This window comes from Rhineura floridana, chromosome 10 (assembly GCF_030035675.1).
Source record: "Rhineura floridana isolate rRhiFlo1 chromosome 10, rRhiFlo1.hap2, whole genome shotgun sequence".
In the NCBI taxonomy this organism is placed as follows: Eukaryota; Metazoa; Chordata; class Lepidosauria; order Squamata; family Rhineuridae; genus Rhineura; species Rhineura floridana.
The window spans coordinates 84291999-84317248 of NC_084489.1; the positions used below are offsets into that span (position 1 = coordinate 84291999).

General features: G+C 46.1%; 1 protein-coding gene and 1 non-coding gene across 2 annotated transcripts in view; both read left to right on the forward strand.

Moving 5' to 3' along the window:
* The window catches only part of LOC133365212 (vasoactive intestinal polypeptide receptor-like), a 150612-nt gene that overhangs the window by 19383 nt on the left and 105979 nt on the right, over positions 1 to 25250 (forward strand). Inside the window, exon 2 of the mRNA XM_061586768.1 lies at positions 23599 to 23695. Coding sequence (XP_061442752.1) covers positions 23599 to 23695 — 97 coding nt within the window. The remainder of the gene's footprint in view (positions 1 to 23598; positions 23696 to 25250) is intronic.
* On the forward strand, positions 1476 to 1594 carry LOC133365708 (5S ribosomal RNA). The gene has a single exon (XR_009758300.1). It is a non-coding gene; the product is annotated as a 5S ribosomal RNA (ribosomal RNA).

The window sequence follows — 25250 nt, forward strand, 5'->3', positions numbered from 1 at the left end:
GGTAGTGCTGGGAGAGGAACCTGTCTCAAACCCCAGAGGGCCACTGCCAGTCAGTGCAGACCAGCCTTCACCATCCTGGTGCCCGCCGTATGTTGTGGACTACAGCTGCCATCAGCATTCCAGCTGGAGGCTGATGGGAGTTGTAGTGCTGGTGGAAACCAGGCTGGCAAAGGCTGGGGTAGACAGTAATGAGCTAAATGGACCAGTGGTCTGACTTGGTATCTAGGGAGGCAGCTAGGAATGTTCCCATGTTTTGATCTTTGTGACATTTGGCTGATCTAACAGGCAGATCTATCCAGGGAGAGTTGCATGGGATCAGTCACAGCCCTGTGGGTCTTGCGCACCAGCCATGAGCAAAATGTTAGCTTCTTCTGCTCCTTCAAAAGTGGGTGCAGATGTAATTTAGAATTGCCACAGGAGGTTGACGTGGCCAACTGAACAGGTTCTCCAGTGTCCCACCACCTGGATATCATGGAGGATAAGCTGTTCAGTGGCCGCTAGCCACAATGGCTACACTGAGAAAGGCAGTAGGCCCCTGACTACCCGTTGCTAGTAATCACGATTGGGTAGAGTGTTCTGCTTGAGGGCTTCTCATTAGGGCATCTAATTGGCCACTGTCAGAACAGGTTGCTGGACTAGATGGTCCATTGGCCTGATCCAGCAGCCAGGCTCCTCTCGAGTTCTTATGCATCTTTTCTGCTGTTCTGAATAAACGTCATGCTTCGACGCCTATGCTTCATGACAGCATTTTAGCTCAAAGGTTCGCACCTGAACTGGGATGGTTTGAGCAGAATTAAATGGTTTGAAAGGCATGGAAGGAGAGGGTGAGGCTTACCATTGGCAGCCCTTTTTTCCATATATTTGTATTTCTTTGTTAAGAAGCAACTAATGCAAATAGATTTGAAAAAAGTCACCAAGGACAAAGCACATCACACGTATAAAAGGATGAAATGCATCACTCATCCTCAGTTATTTCTAACTCTTCCAAACCATTTATAAAGCTACATGTGATAAAAGTGAAAATTATAATCAGGGTAGCTGAGCGGAGTGAATCCCAACAAGCCCTGCTTGCAGAGGAACAAATGGGGGGGGGGGCACGTGTGCGAATGCTCCTGATTTTTCCTTATATTGCTGCAGCTGCAGCTGGGGATGGAGGAGACATGAAGGCCTAGAAGAAGAAAAGAAAAAAGAAAAATTCAGGGGAAAAAGAAGGGCCTTTTTGTTTTCTTTTGAAAAATTGGGAAAACGGGAGGGGGGGAGGTTCCCCCCCCTAATTTTTCTGTGCTGGACTACAACCTGGGAGACCAGGGTTCGAATCCCCACACATCCATGAGGCTCACTGGGTGACCTTGGGCCAGTCACTGCCTCTCAGCCTCAGAGGAAGGCAATGGTAAGCCCCCTCTGAATACCGCTTACCATGAAAACCCTATTCAGAGGGTCAACATAAGTCAGGATCGACTTGAATGCTATCTCACGCCTACAGCCATACTACCCTGAAGACTCCCAATCTCCTCTGATCTCGGAAGCTAAGCAGGGTCAGGCCTGGTTAGTACTTGGATGGGAGACCCCCTGGGAATACTGGGTGCCGTAGGCTTAGAGGAAGGCAATGGTAAACCAGCACTGAATACCTCTTACTATGAAAACCCTATGAATATATATATATCTAAAATTTTTATAGGGTTGCCACAAGTCGGGATCGACTTGAAGGCAGTCCAGTTCCATTTTCAGGTCTCTTTAGCTGAGTGGCAGGGCTGAGGCAAACTCCAAATGAATGGAGAAAGAACATAAGGATCTTCCATGGCACAACTGGGGATCCTCAAGGCCAGGGACCAAATGTGGCCCTCCGGCCCTCTCTTTCTGGCCCTCAGGACTTTCCTGAGGTCACACCCCTCATTGCCTTTGCAGCTTGAGGGTTTTTGACTGGCTGGAATGGATCCTTGAACTCCGATAATGCTGTATTTTAAAATTATTGTAACCCCTGGGACCTTTGGGTAAAGGGTGGGTAATAAATGTCATTTATTTAGTTGTAATGTTGTAATAATTCTTGCCTGGATGGAGGATAGGAAAGGATGTGTGTGTGTGTGTGCAAAAACCAGCCTAGTGTACAAAGGTAGCATTTACCTTTGTTGCTCCACCTACTTTTGCCTCCAGCCTTGGCATTTGCCACCTGGAAGGTTGCTGGGAAAGGAATGTGGTCTTCAGGTTGGAAAACAAAAATCCTCCACCCCAGCTCTATGGAGTTAGCTGTTGGGATGTTCGGAGTTTCTCTCTGGGGACTGGCAGCCTGTTGGAGGGAGCTGCTGTTTGCATATCAGTAAATAAGACAAATATTGCAAAGGCACCCCTGCCCCCCTCCATAACTCTCCAGTGCCCTATTCCATCTAGTGAAGGTCTGATGGCCCGTGGCTACAGGGAATTGGCTGGGGATTGCCAACATTTTAGCATGCCTTTCTTTCTTTTTTACATTGTTGTTCCTGTCCTCCAGGGATGGGTTTTTATTGATTAAAAATGCCATTTCTGCTGGATTTTTTAAAAATTGGCAATAAAGCTTTGAAAGAAAGAAAGAAAGAAAGAAAGAAAGAAAGAAAGAAAGAAAGAAAGAAAGAAAGAAAGAAAGAAAGAAAGAAAGAAAGAAAGAAAGAAAGAAAGAAAGAAAGCCAGTCCAAGTGGTTCATTCCGGTGCTTCCTGGTTTGAGTTCTTGATCTCCTTCAAAAGCTTGAGCTGTTTCTGCTCTGGACGTGGAGGAAAAAATCCTACATCCACCAGCAGTAAATGGAGCACTGTGTGTGCAGTAAGGGTGTGCTAGAATTCTGCCCCATTTGGCACTGAATTTTCCATTAATGTGCTTACTCTCAATCGCTGGGGATCGGATTTTAATGTAGCGAATTTTCGCGGCATCAGCCAACGGATCCCATCACTGGTGTACAGCACTGTGGCAAGGAAGAACTCATTTTATTTTGGGGTATTTATTTAAAAAGCATTTAGATAGCATTTAACATTTCAAAATCTCCAAGCGGTCTGTTGTCTAAAAACACAATCTAAAACCAGTAAAACAGCAATATAAAAGCACATAACAATGAATAAAACAGAAATTCAGAAGATTCAGGCCCATAAAACAGGGTCCAATTTTATGGGTCAGGGAAAGCCTGGGCAAAAAGATAAGTCTGAAGCAACTGATGACGGCTGCTTCACATATGAAGAGGGAAGGGAATTCAGCGTGCGGGGGCCCTAGTGGAAAATGCCTTTTATTCTGGGCACCTCCCTATGATATTCTGTAGGGTGTGTTGCCACAAGTAGAATTTCCCCAGGTGCTCTAAGTCTGGAGTAGAACCCTCTAGATGTTGCTGAATTACAGTTCCCATCAAACCTAGTATTTATAGCCACTAGCAAGGGATGGTGGGAGTTGTAGTCCAGAACATCTGGAGGGCCCAAGGTTCCCCACTCCTGAAGTGAGCGATCTTACAGGAGTACAGAGGGGCAAGTGATCTTTCACTTGTTCTAGGAAGGGTGGTATCTCAGCAGCAGGCTCTGCCCACAACCCAGAGTTGGCCTTACCACTAGGCAGAGTGAACTGGCTGCCTCAGGTGGCAAAATATAGGGGTGGCTGGATGTGTGTGTGTGTGTGTGTGTGTGTGAACAGCAGTGGCAGTCCCCCTGAGCTTCCTAGCTATGTTCCACTTTTGGATGACAGAACTGTGTGTAGGCCACACAGTCAGCTCTGTGCCCCTTAAGCTAGCCGTCTGCCCTTGGAGATGGTGAAGGACATAGTCCCATCACTAGTGTTGGAAGTAAGAGTCAATTTCTAGTCGGCTTCTCTAAATTGAATAGATTTCATCTTGTCCTTCACCTCAGACATCAAGATGTCTTGGGGTGACCCCCCCTACATACATGTGGGGGTCCTTGACAGATGTTCCAATGAATGTACATAGGATCGGGGCAGAAAGTTTGATAATTCTGTCTCCCGCATGCACATTCATTTTCTCCAATAGCCACTGGTGCTGAAAATATTTGACCTGTCCTCCTACTGTGCCCTGGATTTTTGCAGAACTCAGGCAGTTGGTGCATTCTGCTATCTGGCTCCTATCAAATCTAAGTGGCTCCTAAATTTTGCAAACCTTTTTGCTCCCCTTACTTTGCAGAGTCTTAAGAATTTGGCCCTGGGATAGGAGATCAGTTAGTTGCATACTGATCTCCACAAAAAGAACACATGTCTCTGGGAGAAAAGATTGCCACTTTGGAAGATGCGGGCCTGGTATCCAGCTCCATAATTGCTGTTTCCTTGTGGCTTCGCTTCATCTCCTTTCTAAAAGTTCACTACAAACTTTAAGTGCCTCTTAGATTCTTGCAGTGAAAGGGAGGACAGGTACGAAAGTGTCATTTGCCGTAATATTCCACACAGTATGACACATCTCATCATGAACTGCTGTTCCTTGAACAGTTTCACCGCATCAGTGAGAGAATGACCTTTCCCTCATTCAGTCTGTTTCTTCATTGACTTGCTTCATTTTGTGTATCTGCAGCCAAAGCCTGTTAGGGCTAGGGGTGGAAAAAACTGTCCATTTCAATTTCTGGCTGTTATGTGCCTTCAGGTCGATTTCGACTTATGGAGACCCTATGAATCAGCGACCTCCAATAGCGATTGTTATACCCACCCTGTTCAGATCTTGTAAGTTCAGGTCTGTGGCTTCCTTTATGGAATCAATCCATCTCTTCTTTGGCCTTCCTCTTTTTCTACTCTCTTCTGTTTTTCCCAGCATTATTATCTTTTCTAGTGAATCATGTCTTCTCATGATGTGTCCAAAGTATGATAACCTCAGTTTCATCATTTTAGCTTCTAGTGACAGGTCTGGTTTAATTTGTTCTAACACCCAATTATTGGTCTTTTTCACAGACCATGGTATGCACAAAGCTCTCCTCTAACACCACATTTCAAAGGAGTTGATTTTTCTCTTACCCGCTTTTTTCACTGCCCAACTTTCACATCCATACAATGAAATCGGGAATACCACGGTCTGAATGATCCTGACTTTAGTGTTCACTGATACATCTTTGCATTTGAGGACCTTTTCTAGTTCTCTCATAGCTGCCCTCCCCAGTCCTAGCCTTCTTCTGATTTCTTGACTATTGTCTCCCTTTTGGTTAATGACTGTGCTGATGTATTAATAATCCTTGACAAGTTCAATGTCCTCATTGTCAACTTTAAAGTTACATAAATCTTTCTGTTGTCACTACGTTAGTCTTCTTGATGTTCAGCTGTAGTCCAGATTTTTCTGGCACTTTCCCATTTTTCCAAGCTTAAGTCCTGTTTTCTCCATTTCCACATCAATCTGTGAACATCCTCATATACGAATTTTTGTGTGCCAGCTTGCACAGTGTGTGTATTTTTGCAAGCATTCCCCAGAATATAGTGTGCTTTGGTACATTGTCAGTTTAATTCAGTATATAATTCCCATCGTGTGCTGAAGATGCAGCTCTTTACCTTGGCTTTTGACACCTAAGATATATGTTTAGGACCCACCTTATTCATGTGACTGATTTGTTTTAACACTGAGGTTAAAATTGCTGTAGGATCTTATGGTGAAGGGCAGGCAAGATATCAAATAATTAAATAAGCAATATAAATAATAATAATTGAAAATATGCCATTTTTTAAAGTTAAAGGAGTGCAAACTCCGAAGAGCATCTCTGTGTTAGTTCGCTTATTGGTTCAAGAAGGGCAAATGAAGTAGGTTCACATTGAAATGTGAACTTAACTGCACAGATTTCTCCCTCCCCCATCCCTCATTGAAGCCAGAAGAAGTAATCCCTTGACAGTCAGAGATTTTCCTCCCTCTTTACTTGCAAACGCCATTTTGTGTCATTTTTCTCCTTCTTGGGGGCTAAACTAAACTAGCTGATTTGAAGAGGGGGCAAAAACCTAAATAACCAGCATGGAAAGGCATACCCCAGGTTGGGACAGTGGAATTTGGAGAGGAGGGCTGATTTAATTTGGGATCACAGTGAGGGCAAAGGGTTAAAGCCATCCCTCCCCATATGCCATCCTTCCCGTTTCGCTTGGGCTCTTCCATGCTAGCTATTCTGCTATGCAGCGCCAAAGACCTGAACTGCTTACCACCGCTACCATCTTGCATCATTCCATTTATTAAAAATCAGCTGTGCAATGCCAAGCCTATATGACACATGTCATGTTTAGTTTGGACCTCGGCTCAGGAAGTAGGAACTGAAAATAAGTAATGTAATCTTAACTTAGTCAGTGGGAAATCATCAGTGCTTGAGAACTCTTGTTTCAGAAACATCTCTGTCTTGATGAATTCACAACCCCAATTGCATTCTGGGTCTTATGCAATTGGCACTGCAACACTTACGGCTCTACTTTCATTTGCCATGGTCTGTAACCCACAGAGGTTGTTTTCTCCACATGCCTGCTATACAGTCCTGTGGCTGCGGTGATCTCTTCCCATTTCTGCACAACCCAGTATGGATGCTCATTTCTTTGGTGCAAAGGGATGTGTCTGGCTCCAGGATTTTCTGGGGGCCCAAGTCAGAAATCTTTTCTTTGCCTGTGCCCCACTCAAACAAATGCAGCTTTACCAAAATGAGCAAAGAATGATTCCCTTAAACTTCTTTTAGGAACATAGGAACCTGCCTCATACTTAGCCAGAGTATTTGCCTACGCTGACTGGCAGCAGCTCTCTAGGGCAGGGATAGCCCTAGTGGTACCCTCCAGATCTTGCTGGACTGCAACTCCCATCATCCCTGTTGCATGTGCTGACTTGGGGTGATGGAAGTTGGAGTCCACCTGCACCTTGGAGGATCACAGATCCTCTAAGATGTCAGGTAGGGACAGGTTATTCTCATCACCTGTTACCTCAGGGGTGGGAAATCTTTGGCCCATGGGCCAAGCTTGACACACCAGGCTTCACCATTTGGCTTGCTGGATCACTTCCTCAGGGTACACTCACCTGCCCCAAATCTGATATCATATGCAACATTAGGTGTGGTGCAGGTAGAGATGCAGCTGCAGAAATCAAGACTGAACCCCCTTCAGGGAGTTCATTCCTGCTCGGTTTGGAGGCCCCAGCCACTAGCTATATTCTCAAACTCTGCAGAAAGCAGGATTGCGCATCAGCTGATGTGTGGATCCTGCTTGGGCAGGATCTCCCCCAACCCAACCCTGTGAGCCAACTTTGACAGGCAGGTGGACAACAAACCTCACACAATTATGATGTCAGAGAATTGATTGGGAGGAGAGTTTCTTGCCCACCTGCCAGAGGAAAAGGTTTCCTACCATTGTGTTGCCTTCTTCTTTTGAACTGGAGATGCCAGGGTTTGACACTGGGACACAGAAACGTAGGAACTGCATTGTACTGAGTTGTCTGTCTTGGCCATTATTTATCTGCATTGACTGACAGTGGCTGTCCAGGATTCCCGACAGAATTTTATTTATTTATTATTTGATTTATATCCCACCCTTCCTCCCAGCAGGAGCCCAGGGTGGCAAACAAAAGCACTAAAACACTTTAAAACATCATAAAAACTGACCTTAAAATACATTAAAACAAAACAACTTTAAAAACATTTTTTTAAAAGCTTTAAAAACATCTTAAATAAAAAGGGTTAAAAAAAACCATATTGTGTAGGGGAAAAGGTTTTTCTTAAAAAAAAATATTAAAAAGCAATTCCAATGCAGAAGCAGACTGGGATAGGTCTCTACACAAAAGGCTTGTTGAAAGAGGAAGGTCTTCAATAGGCTCCAAAAAGACAACAGAGATGGCACCTGTCTAATATTTAAGGGGAGGGAATTCCACAGGAATTTGAACCCTATTTGAATCCATAGGCGGAGGCGGTATGCTTCTGAATACTAGATGCTGGAAACTGCAAAAGCGGAGAGTGCTCTTTGCATTCTGGGCCTGCTTGCGGGTTTTGCATTGGGACACCTGGTTGGCCACTGTGAGAACAGGATGCTGGATTAGATGGGCCATTCGCTTGATCCAGCAGGCTCTCCTTATGTCCTTTTTGAAGCTGGGACCTTTAGCATGCAAAGCAGATGCTCTGCCGCTGAGCTATGGCCGTTTCCCCGAACTGTAGCCTTTCCTGACCTTTTACTTGCCACTGAGCTATGCTTCTTCCCATCATGCAAGTTGAAAGAGAGCATGAAAGAGTTGTGTTCTGCTGCTGCTTCTAAGCCAGCTTCTCTTGGGTAACTGGACACTGTCCCAGCAGTGGGGGTGGGAGGATGTCTGGTGGAGCATATGACTCTCTTGCCAGCAGATTAAAACACGTGCATGTACTTCTCCCACTGAGAAACAGGAAAGTGGCCCAGTGCCTCTGGTCAGCCCTTTTCTGAGCTGTGAGCATTGGCACAGATGCCCAGCTGTGTCTACCTGTTACAGCAAAGCTGCATGGACAGCTACCTTCCCTTGCCCTTGCACTAGCTTCTGTTCTGTACTAGTAGTGTGTGAACTTTTATCAACGGCATGTGCAGGAGCCTGCTTTAGGAAACTTTAGAGAGATGCTAGAGACGTGAAGGGCATGAACAAAAACATGAAAAGCTTATTGGAAAAGAAATGCATTGATAGAAAGTTGCAGCAGTAGCATAACTAGCTTTTCATGTGCCCTGTGCAAGGTTTTATTTTTGGGCCCCTTAATTTTTTGGGGGGGAAAAATAATAATAAAACAAATACGATATAACAATTGTTTATAAATAATTTTCATTTCAGCAAATAATAATAATAATAATAATAATAATTTAATGTGTGGGTCGCCTATCTGGCCAATGGCCACTCTAGGCGACGTACAATTTAACAACAATACATTACATCATAATAAAATAAATCATAAAATACAATATAACAATAAAACAATAAAACAGTTCCAGTACAGAGTAGTAGGCTATTGGTCGTAAAAATTTAACCCTCCCCGTAAGTCCCAAAGGCCTGTCTGAAGAGCCAGGTCTTCAAAGCTTGGCGGAATACATTCAGGGAAGGGGCATGTCGAAGGTCATACGGGAGGGAGTTCCAGAGAGTGGGGGCCGCCACTGAAAATGCCCTCTCTCTTGTCCCCGCCAACCTAGCTGTTCTAGTTGGCGGGATTGAGAGAAGGTCCTGTGTGGCTGATCTTGTTGGGCGGCATGGTTGGTGGCGCTGGAGGCGCTCCATCAGATAAACTGGGCCGAGACCGTATAGGGATTTAAAGGTTAATACCAACACCTTGAATTGGGCCCGGAAAATAACTGGAAGCCAGTGTAGGTCGAACAACACTGGGGTGATGTGTTCCCGGTGGCGACAGTTTGTAAGTAGTCGAGCCGCAGCATTTTGTATAAGTTGTAATTTCCGGACCGTTTTCAAGGGTAACCCCATGTAGAGCGCATTACAGTAATCGAACCGAGAGGTGACCAGGGCATGTACCACCAGTGGCCCCTTCGTCCTGGGCCCTGTGCCTGTGCACCTGCTGCACCGGCCTAGTTATGGCACTGAGTAGCAGTACTATAGAAAGTGTTTTTCTTACATACAGAAACGAGCCAATAGGCCAACTGTGGAGTCAGCCTGGAGCATCTCTTTGCAAGTAGATTTGCTCACAGGTAGATGCGCCAGCCTGCCATTCCAAGCGGCAAGCACATATCTTACTTTTTACACCAATGAGGGTTATAAAAGTGGTCTGTTCTTACTTGAAATGAAAGAGGGACTGTCCTCACGGTACTGTTGTCCTTCCATTCTGTTGAATGGATACGGTGGTATGGATAACTCGGTCTCAATTTTGCTGCCAAATCCTGGGCACCAAAATGCCTCCGCCATTTCTACATAGCCTCCCTTTGCTTTGGCACAAAACAAAGAGGGCATTATGTTACTCTTTGCCTTCCTTTTTCTTCTTGCATTAATTTGGTTTTGCTAAGAATAATGTTAAAATTCTCATGGACAGTGTATGAACCTTGGCTCCTTAGCTGAGAAACTAGCCCTGGAGCACCTCTCTGTTTTGTAGATTTCATAAAGAGCTGGCTTTGTCTGAGACGTCTCTAAATCTATTTTGGCATCCCAATAGCACTGAATAAGTGGCTAGCCACTATATTACAAGCCTGAGATCTCTCTACTGTGGGGACGATTGTTACCTTTCCAGAGGCCTTGGGGGATTGATAAGATCTTTTATAAATGGGCTAGAGTGATCTTTTACTCCTGCTATAAGAACATAAGACAAACCCTGCAGGATCAGGCCAGTGGCCCATCTAGTCCAGCATCCTGTTCTCATAATGGCCAGCCAGATGCCTTTGGGAAGCCCAAAAGCAGGACCTGAGCACGTCAGCACTCTCCCCTCCTGCAGTTTCCAGGCACTGGAATTCAGAAGCATATTGCCTCTGACAGTGGAGGGACACCAAAACATAGGAGGCTGCTTTATGCTGAGTGAGACCATTGGTCCATCTAGCTCAGTGTTGTCTACACTGACTGGCAGCGGCTCTCCAGGATTTCAGACAGAGGGTCTTTCCACTACCCTGCCTGGAGATGCCAGGGATTGCACCTGGGACCTACTACATGCAAAGCAGATGCTCTACCACTGAGCTACAGCCGTTCCCTAAAGGTATTACGCTAGGACTGGCTGTAGTCAACATATGGAGAGTCTTGCTGGGTTAGACCAAAGGTCCATCTAGTCTAGCAATGAGGTTCCCACTGTTGCCGACCTCCTGCCTCCAGGAACCCCAGATTCAGGGCACGAGTGCAATAGCTTGCTCCTGCTGTTGCTCCCAACAGCTGGTATTCAGAGACAGGTTGCATCTGAACTTTGAGGCTGCTAGCGGTGCAGGTCATAATGTGAGCTGTCAGCTGGGAAGACTCAAGTTCAAACCCTAGCTTAGCTGTGAACAGGGCCAAGCCACTCTTCAATGGCCTGCAATGGCCCCACCTGCAGTATGTGGATCATGATACTTGCCTACCTTAGAGGGTCGTCATATGGATTATTGAAATAATATATTGTGAAGCCTCTAAACTGGAGAAAAGCCTCATGGAAGCAGAGTGAGTTGCCAATGGATGGGATTGCTCTCCTCCTCCATTGGCAGAACATGCTGTCCCTATTCTAGATGGTGAGGGAGGGAGAGGGAGAGAGAGAGGGGGGAGGGAGGGAGAGAGGGGGAGGGAGAGAGGGGGAGGGAGAGAGGGGGGAGGGAGAGAGGGGGGAGGGAGGGAGAGGGAGAGAGAGAGGGGGGAGGGAGGGAGAGAGGGGGGAGGGAGGGAGAGAGGGGGGAGGGAGGAGGAGGGAGGGAGAGAGGGGGAGGGAGAGAGGGAGGGAGAGAGGGGGGAGGGAGGGAGAGAGGGGGGAGGGAGGGGGAGGGAGGGAGAGAGGGGGAGGGAGAGAGGGGGAGGGAGGGGGAGGGAGGGAGAGAGGGGGGAGGGAGAGGGGGGCAGTGGCACAGAGAGATAAAGAGTATACCTGCCCATGTTTGGCTCCAGACCTGCCCACCACCATTTCTGTTTCAAAGGGAACGTGGCTGTCAACTTAGGTTTCCCTGCCCAGCACTATAACTAGTGTCTGGGTGCTAAATAGGATACAGACCATTGCAGGATAGAGTACCTGTTGAAAAGGCATACTGTTAAAACCTATTGGACCGATACAGGCTGGTTCTCCCAAGGACGTACATCCCTTGGTCCCTCATCAGCACTAGATGACTCTCAGCTGAAGGTCTGAACATTGTCTGTGGAACAGCTTTTGTTTTACTACATTGTGGGGCTGCCCATGAGGTTGGTCTGAAAGTGCAGCTGGTGCAAAATGTGGTGGCTCACTGGGGCAGGGTATTGCCAACATGTTACCCCGCTGCTTAAACAATTGCACTGGCTGCCCATTAGCTACCGGGCTAAGTTCAAGGTTCTGGTTTTGGTGTACAAAGCGCTATACAGCTTGGGACCAGGATACCTGAAAGATCGTCTTACCCCTTATATACCCAGTTGATCACTGCGCTCTGCAGGTGAGGGCCTCCTGCAGATACCATCTTATCAGGAGGTCCTTTTCGCACAACATAGGAAGCGGACCTTTAGTGTAGTGGCACCTACCCTTTAGACTTCCCTCCCCTTAGTATTAGACAGGCATCATTTCTGTTATCTTTTTGAGACCTACTGAAGCCCTTCCTCTTTCAACAAGCCTTTTAAGTAGAGACCTTATCCCAGTCTGTGTCTGTGTTGGATTTCCTTTTTTAGATGCTTTTGAAGATGTTTTTAAAGATGCTTTGTTAATGTGTTGTAAAATCTCTTGTTTTTAAGATGTTTTAGAGTGTTTTTAGTGTTTTTGCTTGCCACCCTGGGCTCCTTCTAGGAGGAAGGGCAGGATATAAATTCAATAAACAAACAAACAGATAATGCATTAATAGGCTCAGTGGTGGCTGGTCTATTTGGACAAGTGGGGCAGTTCCCCACCAACCTCAGCCAGCCCCCATCTTCCTGCTTTCTTACTTATAACCTATCCTGTGGGGTGACCCTGGCTGCCAGCTTCCTCTTCCTTAGTCTCAGTGTTGCCCCTTGTAAAACTCAGCGAGGAGGATGGGGACAAAACGCCCAAGAAGTTGGCTCTGCCTTTCATTCGCTCTGGCTCCAATTAGTTTGGGCTCCCTGCCTTCCGCCCCACCAGTCTGAACAGGCACCGGTTGCTGCTGGATAGGCTGCCTTTCTGCCAAAACACCCGAGGTGAGTTGCAGATTAAAATAATGGTCTGCATTCTAAAGAGATGAGAAGAAAGGGGGAAAGAAAGTGTGTGGGGGGGGGGGGGATGAGCAAACTTGGATACCGAAACTTTCAAACATTTACAAAGTGACCAGGATGAATGACTGCTAGCAAGGGGGAGTTCTGGGAGGGTAGGAGCCAAAAGGCATTTGATCCCAGGCTGATGGAGGAGGATTTACTAGCTCTCCTCTCTGATACAGCCAGAGGAATGGTTGCTGATAGAGACCGTTGGGGTTGGGGGTGAGGAAGGAAGAGACAAATGGTAACGGGTCCCAACTGAATTGATGGAGGGGGCCTTGCTGTCTCACCTGTGCTGCATATAAGAAAAAAAGGGGGAGAACCCCAGAATGTCAAAAGAGGGAAGTTCCAAATTATGTAGATTTTTTTATTGATTTCTATAAAAGAGAATAAATTTCTTTCAAATCAAATACCCAACGCGTTTCAGCCCTACACAAGGGCTTTCATCAGGGGATTTAAGTTGTTAAAGTGCTTTATTCAATAGAGTCTTCTGTCTTACTTTTGCTATGAATGGCATCAATGTCTTTATCCACACCTCGTATTTTTTGATCACCTGTGCTGCAGCCAGATGGAACAGCCATGGATGAAGGCTGTTCTGGGAGGGGAGGAGCCAAATGGTGGGTTGGTCCCTGCCAGGCCGACGGAGGGGGCCTTGCTGTCCTTCCTCTCCCTAAGATGAAGCCAGTGGCATGTCTGAAGTGGCATCGGGTGATAGGAGAGTCATTTTGGTGGTGATTGATCAGTGGTGGCCCATTCACACATTCAAGCTTGCCTCATGGACTTCAAGCTTGTAGACATGATGTGACAGTCAACAAGCAATGGGCTTGCACGGTTAAATCTGCCCAAAGATGTGGGAGCTGAGAGATTTTGGGATTTGACAAATGATACCAGGGAAAATCCAGTGTCAGAATTACTTGCCCTTTTGCTCTTTATATGATAAGGACTGGCTCCTTTTATTTTCTGGTGAGGCTTATGATTCTGTGACAGGTGGGCTGAAATCCAATAGGTGGAAATGCAGTAGTGAGGAACGCTACACCTGCTGAAATTCTCATCATCCAGCTGTTGCTTAAGACACTGGAAGAGCCTTTAGTGGCCTGAGCGTCGTTCTTTAGCCCTTTAAAAACTAGATGCCTCAGTTCCACTTTTGGCACCGTTGCCACCTGATAATAACAAATCCCTGTTTGTTTGACCAGTAGTTTTATGGATACTGTGGTCAGAGTTAAATAACTTCTGTGCATCATCTCTGACATCATTTCCTCAGGTTTATGAGATTTGGAATCAGCAACAGGCTGGCTTGGGGTAAGAGAATGTAAACGCTTGGGGCAGTGTGATTGGCAGCTCACTATGGAAATCCAGTCATGTTCTAGAACGTGTGTTTGTGTTTCTAAACGTCCAGCCTGGGCTTAAAGCAACTGAACAAACAATCGCCATGGGAAGGCAAGGGAGACCGCGTCACCATAGTCAGACAAATTGAGATAAGGAATGAAGCAAATAAATAACTGGTGAAGAAGGTTCTTGAAGGTGTCTCAGAACCAGGCCAAATGTGTTACGACTTTCACTAGTTCATCTATCCAGTGTTCAATAGGTGTAGCTTTGCTCATCTTTTTAACACAGGGGTTGCTAACATAGCACCTATGGGTGCAGTGATGCTCTTGAGGTCTTCCTCCTGGCACCCATGAAGCCTCAGAGCCCTCAACCATCTGCCTGCACTCACTGTCCTCTTGGTATCTGGTTACCCTTTTGACACTCTTTCCCACTTCCTCTTTCACTTCTACGGGCTTTTCAGAGCTCAGATTAATTCTTCTGGATCCAAATTTACACTGATTCCTTGGAAAATCCAAGGGTGTGTGTCTCTTCCTGTCAACTGGGTGGGGCAAGAAGTGACCAGAGAGGGTGGCACCCATGGTGCTCACTCAGAAATTCAAATGAGTCCATGGGCCCAGAGAAGTTGGTGACCCCTGTATTAACATCACACTGAATGCCAGTCGCTGGGGGACGGCTATTGCCTTAATGCCCTCCTTGTGGGCTTTCTAAGGCAGCATTGGCATCAGGGGTAGGCATTGTTGGGACCTGCCCGAGGTCCATGGCTCTCCAGGGGGCCCACTATCACTCTCTTTGGCTGAAGCTGCTTGCAGTCATCTGCCATCTTCAAGCATGTAAACAATGACAAATCGGAAGATTCGGAAGCACTCTATTCCTGCCTTGTGCTCTTCTTTTGGGTGGTTGCATGGATGGGGGTCCAGGGAGAAAGGGCAGTGGAGCCTTGAAAAAGAGTGAGACTTGCTGAGGGCACCTTGCCCAAATGCCCTTCAAAAGCCTGGGAATGACACTGTCTCAGAGACTCATGGAGTCTATATTTGGAGTCAACATATCGAAACAAATAGACCTAAGCTAGTCATGTCCATTACTTTCAATGGGTCTCCTCTGAGTAGAGCTAACTTGGGATGCAACCTGTCATTGGCCATTGTGGTAGGCAGGATAGTAGATCTGATGGCTCCTCAGTCTGATTCAGCAGGGTGCTCACATCCTTATCTTCACCATAATCAATCTACAGCTGCACACAAAATTTAAAGCAAGTAATAGCATTTAAAACAACAACAACAGTGTTTTAAAAGGCAAGTCACACTGAATAGTAGCAGGCCAAATCTTTGAGCACTATCAGTGTAATGGTTTCATTTGGTAAGATTTGGCCACAGTAGGTGTGACCATTCATATCAGGACTGCTTAGCATGTGTCTAGGGGTGGTGGAGAATTCCCATCAGAAACAGAAATCCCCGTGATTCACATGTTCGTCAGAGATCACAGAAGGAAATACAAGCAGTATTCACTGGTTTTTAGTCTGCAAATGTTACATTAAAATATATTATTTTTGATGTTTCCATTGAAATAAATTTAAATTAATTACACAAGTTTCAGCCATAGGGGATAGCAAGATGAATAAGGTTCTAGCGGAAGCCAAACTGTAGTGGAAAGGAAACGGTGCTGGTTGCGACAAACTGAGGATGGGACGGAACCTGCTGCCTCCTTACATCCCTTCTGTAACTTACTAAATTGAATGGTGGTTCAATACTAAATTGATACCAGGAGCTTAATAAGCCCGGTTTTGCTACCCACTTGTAAGATGCCTCCAAAGCCCTAGGCTAGCTCACCAGCACATATTCTGCCTTGTGTAGATTAAGCTTCAGTTTGTCAGCCCTTATCCAGCCCAGGGTTTCATCCAGCCATTCAATTCGGGCACTGAACCGCCACTCATGGATTTGAGGAAAATGAAAAATAGACATGTGTCCCATCCCTATACTGATGATGCTGTACCATAAGGACAGTCTATCCCAGCAACTGCATAGTGGTGCTTTAAAAGCACAGAGACAGTGGAACCTTAAAGAACCCCTTAAGGTAGGGGGGGTGGAACCTATGGTCCTCCAGATGTCACGGGAGTACAGCTGCCTCCGTCCCAGTCAACATGGCCAGCAGTGGCAGCTGGTGGCTCCATGTCAGTGGGGCAGTGGAATCCTCTTCAAGGAGCTGTCCAAGGTGCTGTTTGGACTAAAACCTGGAACAGATTCCACTGCCCCACTGACATGGATCTATCAGGAGTTGGAATCCAGAAACATCTGGAGGGCAACAGGTTCCCCATCTCTGCCTTTAGATAAGCCCAGGGGTAGAGCAGCTTTCACCCAGTTTGATCCTCTGGAAGCGACTTGATAAGAATGCAACAGTGCCCTTAAATCTCACCTGTCTCAGGCGATCCATGAATATTTGATGACCTCTGATGTCAAAAGTCACACAGAGATCCAGAAGAACGAGCGCACTTAAGATAAAAGATTGCTGATTGGGGCAACTGATGTAGGTTCACTTCTTTGCCTTGAATCCAGATGGTTTGGGGTCTAGAAAAATCATCTTGCCCAATAAATCCCACAGCTACCCCACTGCTATTTTGCTCAATTACTTCTCACTCAATTAATCCCAGAGCTGACCAACTGCAATTTTGCTCAATTACTTCCCCTAAAAAGACACTCTGGAAACTAGCTTATTATTATTCAGTTCAGCTAAGATTACAAGGAGGTTTTTTGTTGTTGTTTTAGAAGAGATCTAATTCTAGCTTTCTTGCAATTCACAAGAAGTGTGAAGCACTTGTTCCTGTAGTTTAAATAATTATGTACCAAAACTGTTGTGAGCCTAGTCGACTGTATAACCTGAGTAGATTTTGCTTGCCATGATAGTCAAGGATTGATGACCCTCAGCTGAGGGTTTCAAAACTCCAAGAATCTTTTCCACCCTTAATCCATCTAAACTGGAGCAGCTGGACCATAGTTCAATGACAGTGCATCTGCTTTGTGTGCAGAAGGCCACAGGAACATAGGGAGGATTGAACCTACTTTTTTTTCCCCTGCAAAATATTTTGCAACCTGGTCATGTCAAAGAGAGATTCCATTTCTGACACAGGCAGGCGCAGCATGCTTGTTACATGGGGACTGACCTTCCAGATCAGTCATCCTCCTTGTAGTTATAGAGGAGCTCTTCCAACCAAGCAGAGGGTGGGACTAATTCTCCTAGTCATGGCTGCTAAAGCCTAGATTTTTCCTACATTAACAGAGTTGCAGTTGCACAAATCTGGGATAAACTGCAACCCTTTTAGAGGATAAAGTTGAAATTCCAAACCTTGGCAGTAAACTAGACTCTAGTTGCTGGAGGGACGGAGAGCAAGCAAGAAACAATAGGCATGTGTATGTTTTACGTTGGTGCTTATGTGCAAACCCAAAATAAATGAGCACTAACTCTACAGGTAAATTACAGATTAGCTGAGTGCAACCCGGTGGTGTTGTGTGTGTTGTGTGAGTGAGGGAGTGAGTGAGAGTGAGGTCTGATGTATGGATGTGAAAGTTGGACAGTGAAAAAAGCGGACAAGAGAAAAATAAACTCATTTGAAATGTCATGTTGGAGGAGAGCTTTGCACATACCATGGAGTGCGAAAGAGACAAATAATTGGGTGTTAGAACAAATTAAACCAGAACTATCACTAGAAGCTAAAATGATGAAACTGAGGTTATTCTACTTTGGACACATCATGAGAAGACGTGATTCACTAGAAAAGACAATCATGCTGGGGAAAACAGCAGGGAGTAGAAAAAGAGGAAGACCAAACAAGAGATGGATTGATTCCACAAAGGAAGCCACAAACCTGAACTTACAAGTTCTGAACAGGGTGGCTCATGACAGCTGCTCTTGGAGGTCACTGATTAATAGGGTTGCCATAAGTCATAATCAACTTGAAAGCACATAACAACAACAACAACATATTATACTCTCTTCACCTTTCAACTTAATCCAGCAGCCTGGGCTTGTTTACTGGAATGCATTTTGCCCCTGGTAGCTGCCTGCTAAGTGATGTATGCTAAGAAGATGTGCACAAAATCACGATTGTAAGGGATGATATATCTGTGTGTTTGGCTCATCTGATGAGTGGGATGAGTAGAGGGAGAACAGGAAAGAAGCTGGGTGGCTGCAATGAAATTTTCAGCACATGCAAGTGCCCAGAGACCCCTGGGCAGTTTCTCAAAGGCAGCATGCTTCTGAATGCCAGATGCTGGGGATCACAAGAGGGGAGCATCTTTCTTGCATTTATGTCTTGTTCACGGCCTTCCCAAAGGCATCTGGTTCAAAACAAGCTACTGTGTTTTACCTCCACTGTTGGAGGTAGTATGCCTCTGAAAGCCAAATGCTGTTGATTGCAAGGGGGGGGGAGTGCTTGTGGGCTTCCCACAAGAGGCATCTGGCTGGCCAGTATGAGATCAGGATGCTGGACTAGATAGGCGATCCACCAAGGCTCTTCTTACATTCTTACCTGTGCAGTTAGGATCAGGTCCTCCGTACTCCCCCCCCCTGCACCTTTCTTTGCTGCTTAGAAGGGGGATTTATTGACATTCTGGTTCTTCCGACTGTTGGGTTTTCTTATCATTTTACATGTATCCAATCAGCCGCCGAGTGGTGGGTACTCAGGGCCTTGGATGACCTCCACAGCAGAAGGTCAGGATGGATGGGGCAGATCCAGCTTTTGGATGAATGCTCTGATAGCATGTCTCCATTACAAGCCTCAATCCAGCTCTTTTTGTGGTTGTTATGTGCCTTCAAGTCGATTACGACTTACGGCGACCCTATGAATCAGCGATCTCCAAGAGCATCTGTCATGAACCACCCTGTTCAGATCTTGTAAGTTCAGGTCTGTGGTTTCCTTTATGGAATCAATCCATCTCTTCTTTGGCCTTCCTCTTTTTCTATTCCCTTCTGTTTTTCCCAGCATTATTGTCTTTTCTAGTGAATCATGTCTTCTCATGATGTGTCCAAAGTATGATAACCTCAGTTTCATCATTTTAACTTCCAGTGACAGTTCTGGTTTAAATCCAGCTCTAGCCACACTTTAAAAATACTGTTTATTGAAGTTGTGCCGGAATGTAGGCGAGAATGTGCATTTCAATGTGCATTAAAATGTGCATTGCATTGCACTGTTTTCAATAGTATCCACAGTTAGATATGCGTTTCAAGATGCATTTGGATGCAAAATCCAATCTCAGTTTGGAATTCCTGACCTAGCAAGTACTAACACATTCAGAAGCCTGCTGACCTGATTGGATCTCCTTAGCTGGAGTGGGTCAATAGTCTCTTGTGTCAGACCTATGGTTTATTTTGCCCATTTCTGTCAGTGGTCTAGAGTTTTAACTGCAGTCTTTTCCAGGATAGATCCCCTGAGCACAGTAATAGAGTTGGTGATTCCTCCTTGTTGATCTTTTAAATAAATCCAGCATAGATTTTCAATTCCAATTGAGTTTGCACAGGTATTTCATTTATGTAAATCATTCCAAAAGTACTCTGGCGGAGGGAAAATGTCTGCTGGAACTGACTCTTAGCCTTCTTCCCTTAAATGGAAATGGATTGCCTTCAAGTCGATTCTGACTTATGGCGACCCTGTGAATAAGGTTTTCTTGGTAAACGATATTCAGAGGTGGTTTGCCATTGCCTTCCTCTGGGGCTCAGAGGCAGTGACTGGCCCAAGGTCACCCAGTGAGCTTCATGGCTGTGTAGGGGGCTGTGTAGGGATTCGAACCCTAGCCTCCCAGGTCGTAGTCAAAACTCTAACTGCTATGCCACACTGCCTCTGTTCTTCCCTAAGGTAAAGGTGTCCCCGCACTTGTAGTGCGAGTCGTTTCCGACTCTTAGGGTGACGTCTTGTGACGTTTTACTAGGCAGACTGTATATATGGGGTGGGATTGCCAGTTCCTTCCCTGGCCTTTCTTTACCCCCCAGCATAGGCCGGGTACTCATTTCACTGACCACGGATGGATGGAAGGCTGAGTGGACCTCGACCCCTTTTACCGGAGATTCGACTCTCTCCTTCCGTTGGAATCGAACTCCGGCCGTGAGCAGAGCTTTGGCTGCATTACCACCACTTACCACTCTGCGCCCTAAAGAGACTGTATAATATGTAATAGCAAATGGTAAAATCCTAAAGATTATGCTTGATGTGGATAGTGGTAACCTTCCCTTTCCTTCAATATGAAAAAGTTCTCAGTATTTTGTTTATTAAGATGTATTTGCTGCTTCTGAGCTCTCAAGGCAGCTTGCAATGCAATATGTTTAAAATTCGAAGATGAAAACTAAAAGAAACCTCCGAACAGCCAGCAGATATTACTGCCTGAGACAAACAACAACATTGATGATCTACATTGTATTTTGTCGAATAACACAAATGGAAGAAAGGTGGTCTCTGCCTCAAGGCCCTTCTAGTCTCAATGTTGACACTGTAGGGCAGGTGTCCTTTGGCCCTCAAGATGTTGCTAAACGACAACTCCCATCATCCCTGGCCGTTGGCCGTGCTTTACTGGGGCTGAATGTGAGTTGTCATTTGGGAGCATCAGGAGAGCCAAAGCTTCCCCACACCTGCTGCAATGGGACAGATGTGGGAGAGCGAAAAGCAGGTGCCCTTCATTGCGCTTCTCAGACTTTGAGGGTGGAAATAAACATCATAACAAAAAATAGGGGGTTAGAGTCCAAACCAGCCATCCCCCCCAGTTCAGTTCCCTCCCATAACATCTCATACAACTTCCACTCTGTTCAAGCGTCATCTCACGGTGGTGTTTCCTAGTCTCTGCCAGTGGTAGCCAATGGTGTTGAGTAGAAGCAAGGAAACGCATGGCACAATGAGGCCTGGGCGCAGGGTAGGTTGGGCAAGAGCACGGGGTTGCTGACCTGTGGCCCTCCAGATGTTAGATGATCATTCCTGACTATTGGCCATGCTGGCTGTTGCTCTTGGACTCCCACTTCCCATCAGCATCTGGAGCACCACAGGACAGGCACTCTGCCTTGCAGAGAGGAGAGCCTCCAATTTGTGGATCCCACCACTCTGTATCATGCAATGTTAAATTCCAGCCTTAAGGGAATCCACTTGACATGTCTCCCCAGAGCAGGGATAGCCAACGTGGTGCCATCCAGATGTTTATTATTATATTCTGCCCTTCCTCCCCGCAGGAGCCCAGGGTGGCAGATGTTGCCAGACTATAACTCCCATCAGCCCCGGTCAGCATGGCCAGTATGGGAGTTGTATTCCAACAATACTTGGAGGGCCAAAGGTTATCCCAGAGCAGGGGTGGGGAGCCTCAGGTCCAGGGATCATATGTGGCCCTCCAAGCCTTTCTATCCGGCCCTCAGGACTCCTGCTATGCCACAACCTCTCCCCAGTCACATCCCTTCTTCCTAGGCTACGTCTCTCACCTGCCCTGCTCCTTGAATGTTTTTGCCTGGCTGCAACGTGTGCTTGAACTCTGATTGTGCCTCTTCCTTGGCTGGATGAAGGATAGAGAAAGGGTGTGTGTGTGTGTGTAAACTAGCCTGCTGTACAAAGGTAATATTTACATTTGTTGCCCCGCCCACTACTGGGATGTGGGGCATCCCCAGATGGTTGACCAGAAGGAGATGTGGTCTCCAGGCTATAAAAGGTTCTCTACCTCTACCCGAGAAAATCCACTATGGCTTGCAGACTTCCAGCCTTGTTGCTGATGGTGAAGAAATACGGAATTGTGCTTTATCTGATGACCTCCCAAAGCAGGGAGGTTTGTAGGGGAAAAGGTGGCAATCCAGTCTGTGTGTGAGATTTGGAAGTAGGTTTGTTTGCCCAGTAGGCTGCAGAATATCCCTATCTGTATTAATAGCCGAGGTTCATCAGCCCAAGTACATATTGACTTTCATTTTTTATAAAAAACAGTTGGTTGATGCAGTAAGTATTTGTTCAGAGAGCAATATGTCATGCTGGGCAAATTTATAACCCACAAAAGGAGATATTTGCGAAGTCCACATGACTGTGATCTCATAAAAGATGATTTTGACTTAGGCAGAAAAAGGGCATTGCAATGATGGAGACAAGTAAAAGTTTATGCCAGGTAATTGGGCGGATCCACCACTCTTTTGCTGTGTATTTCTTGCCTTCTGGAGCAATTGTCAGTTTGTGTCTCTGTGTTTGTTTTTGCAGTAGAGCTGTAACTGAAAGTTGCCAGCAGCTGTTTCATCTGCAGCGCAACTAGAAGACAGGCAGAACAATTTCTGATTTCCACACATGCCTCCAGCCAACTCTAGCCCGCACAAACCCCTGCACTGAAAAGCAGCCATGGGGGGGCTGCATGGTTCCATTGGGGAATAGTGGGGGGAGGAGCCGCTTAACCCTTTATCTTCCTGCTGTTTGTCCACTCAAATCCTCCCTCCCCCAAACTGCATTTGCAGTCAAACTCATGGCAGGGGGTGGGGAAGAGCCAAACCCCATGTCAATCTTGCACATGCCATGGATGTGATAGTAGCTTGGAGGTGAGGATGCTTTTGAGTGGGAAATAGGCAGGAAGAGAAAGGGTTAAGCAGTCCTCCCCACCATTGCCCTTCCCGAAATGGCTTTTCAATTAAGTTTGGGGGAAATGGGACTGTTCACAAGGGATAAAGCTATGACTGGCTACTAGCCACGATGGCTCTGTTCTACTTCCACTGTCGGAGGAAATATGCCTCTGAATCAGGGCTGTGGAGTCGGAGTCGGAGTCGGAAGCAATTTTGGGTGGAGGTGGAATTGGTAGAAAGGTACCAATTCCGACTTTGGCTTCAAAATAAAATTAATATTTTAATATTAATATTATTTTATTAATATTAACAAATTAATATACATTTGCCATTTGTGAAGGAGTCGGAGTCAGACAGTAGAAAAACGGAGGAGTCGGAGTTCAAGGTTTGACGTACCGACTCCACAGCCCTGCTCTGAATACCAGTTGGTGGGAATCACAAGTGGGGCGTGTGCTGTTGCACTCGTGCTCTGCTTGCAGGCTTCCCATAGGCACCTGGTTGGCCTCTGTGAGAGCAGGATGCTGGTCTACATGAACCTTGGACCGGATGCGACAGGGCTGTTCATATACGTCTCTCCTGTATTCTCCAAAGTTACAGGATGATGGATTTTTGTTGAACGTTAGGAGATGCTTCTTTGCAGTTCGACAGTGGGACCAGTTACTTAGAGGAGCAGTGGGCTCTCTCGCACCGGAGGCCTCCAAGCAGAGGTTGGACTTCCTGCATGGAGCAGGGGGATGACCTTGAAGGCCCCCTCCGACTCTATGATGCCTTGATTTGTTTGGCTCTCTTGAATATGGTAGCTTGGCATCTTTACCAAGGTCCTTAAGTTCATTCCCAGTAAGGTGTGCCTTTGTTGTTTACTACAGTATTAACATGCCAATTTTATTGTAGCATACTTTTATTTGGGGGATATTAGCTGCCCTGGGAATTTTTAGACAGAAGGGGAGCACATTTTAAACAAAAAGACTCTGCCTATGGAAGAAAACTTTTCTCTCTTTCTCTCTGGATTTCCTGTAGGTGTCCAGCACATCTCCCGAATGCTCCATCATGCTGGCCATTGAATACGAACGGGAGAAATGCCTGGAGCACATCGACTTTGATAACCAAACTTTAGGTAATTATTTTTTTAAAAAAAAAATATTTTATTTTAATTATAAGCCCCATGCACCATGACTTACCAGATCACAGTGTCAAATGCAAGGCATGTTGCAGAGCCGTCAGTTGCTACGTTTGATAAATTGCTATAGAGCTGCAGTGCTCCGAGACAGGCTGGTGGTGGTGCGGGCATTGTATCCATTTCTCTGTAAATTTGATCTTTGGGGATGTGTGACTCTTAGTCCTTGGAAGCACGGCTGCCTAAACGATCAGATATTGATCGGAACGGTAAAGGTCTGATCAGCCTGAGTCACTGCTGGGAGTACCAGATGACCAGGTATTGATGCTGTTAGTGTTGTTAGGCTCATCCCACGTCTCCAAGTGCTTGCAGTGCTTGCCTTGGTTTGGTTTCCTTTGGCAGGCGGTCACTGGAGACTTATTGGTGTTTTGTGATATTCGAGTTTATTTACTAATGTACAGGTGAGAGCACAGCTTAAGCAGACAGCCGAAGTCTCCACATCAGATCTTTAGAGAGATAGGTAAGAAAAAGGTAAAGGTGTCCCTGCACTTGTAGTGAGAGTCGTTTCCGACTCTTAGGGTGATGTCTTTCGACATTTACTAGGCAGACCATATATATGGGGTGGGATTGCCAGTTCCGTCCCCAGCCTTTCTTTACCCCCCAGCATATGCCGGGTACTCATTTTACCGACCACGGATGGATGGAAGGCTGAGTGGACCTCGACCCCTTTTACCGGAGATTCGACTTCCTCCTTCGTTGGAATCGAACTCTGGCCGTGAGCAGAGCTTCGACTGTGTTACCGCCGCTTACCACTCTGCGCCACGGAGGATCTTAGAGAGATAGGTAGCACTCCAAAAAGCGGTTAGCTCACAGAGGCTAAAACTCTTTTCTCTGTCTCTTAGGGTAGAGACACACTTACTGTTTTGCTGATTCCGGTGTGTCTGCACCTCTCTTTTCTGAAAACGGGGGCACACAATGCTAGTCAGACTCCACCCCTTTGTACTGTAAAACCTGGTGAGATCAGCTCAATTGCATTTTTTTTATTCACTTCAGATAAATTTTCCAACTGATCGGTAGATCAACCCGTTGCCCCTCCAGATGTGGCGAAACATTTCTGCAGCTGACTACTGTGCTCACAGCCACAGTCTCTTCTAGTCTCGCTCAAACTGCAGTCTGTTGTTCCTCCTTAGTCACAAACACCTAGATCACATCATCCTTAGCTGGGAAATGGAGAGAGGACTGCTTTTGCCCGTTTCAGAAGACTGAAAGGTGTCTAACAATTAGTACTCATGGAAACACATCACCTATAGTTTTCCCTAACAAAAGGATGTGTCTGGCCAGAGCCTGGCATTTTAGTTTGACAAACTTTAAGTAGTTCGTTTGTCCCTATTAACTCTCTCTGGTCCAAACCCTCAGTCCTACAACAGCGTTATTGTGCCAGACCAAGAACTGGAAAACTGCCCCTGCCCATAGCATTTGGGAAGACCAGAGTGGCGTAATGGTTAGAGTGTCGGACGATGACCTGGGAGATCACGGTTCAAATCCCCAAATAGCC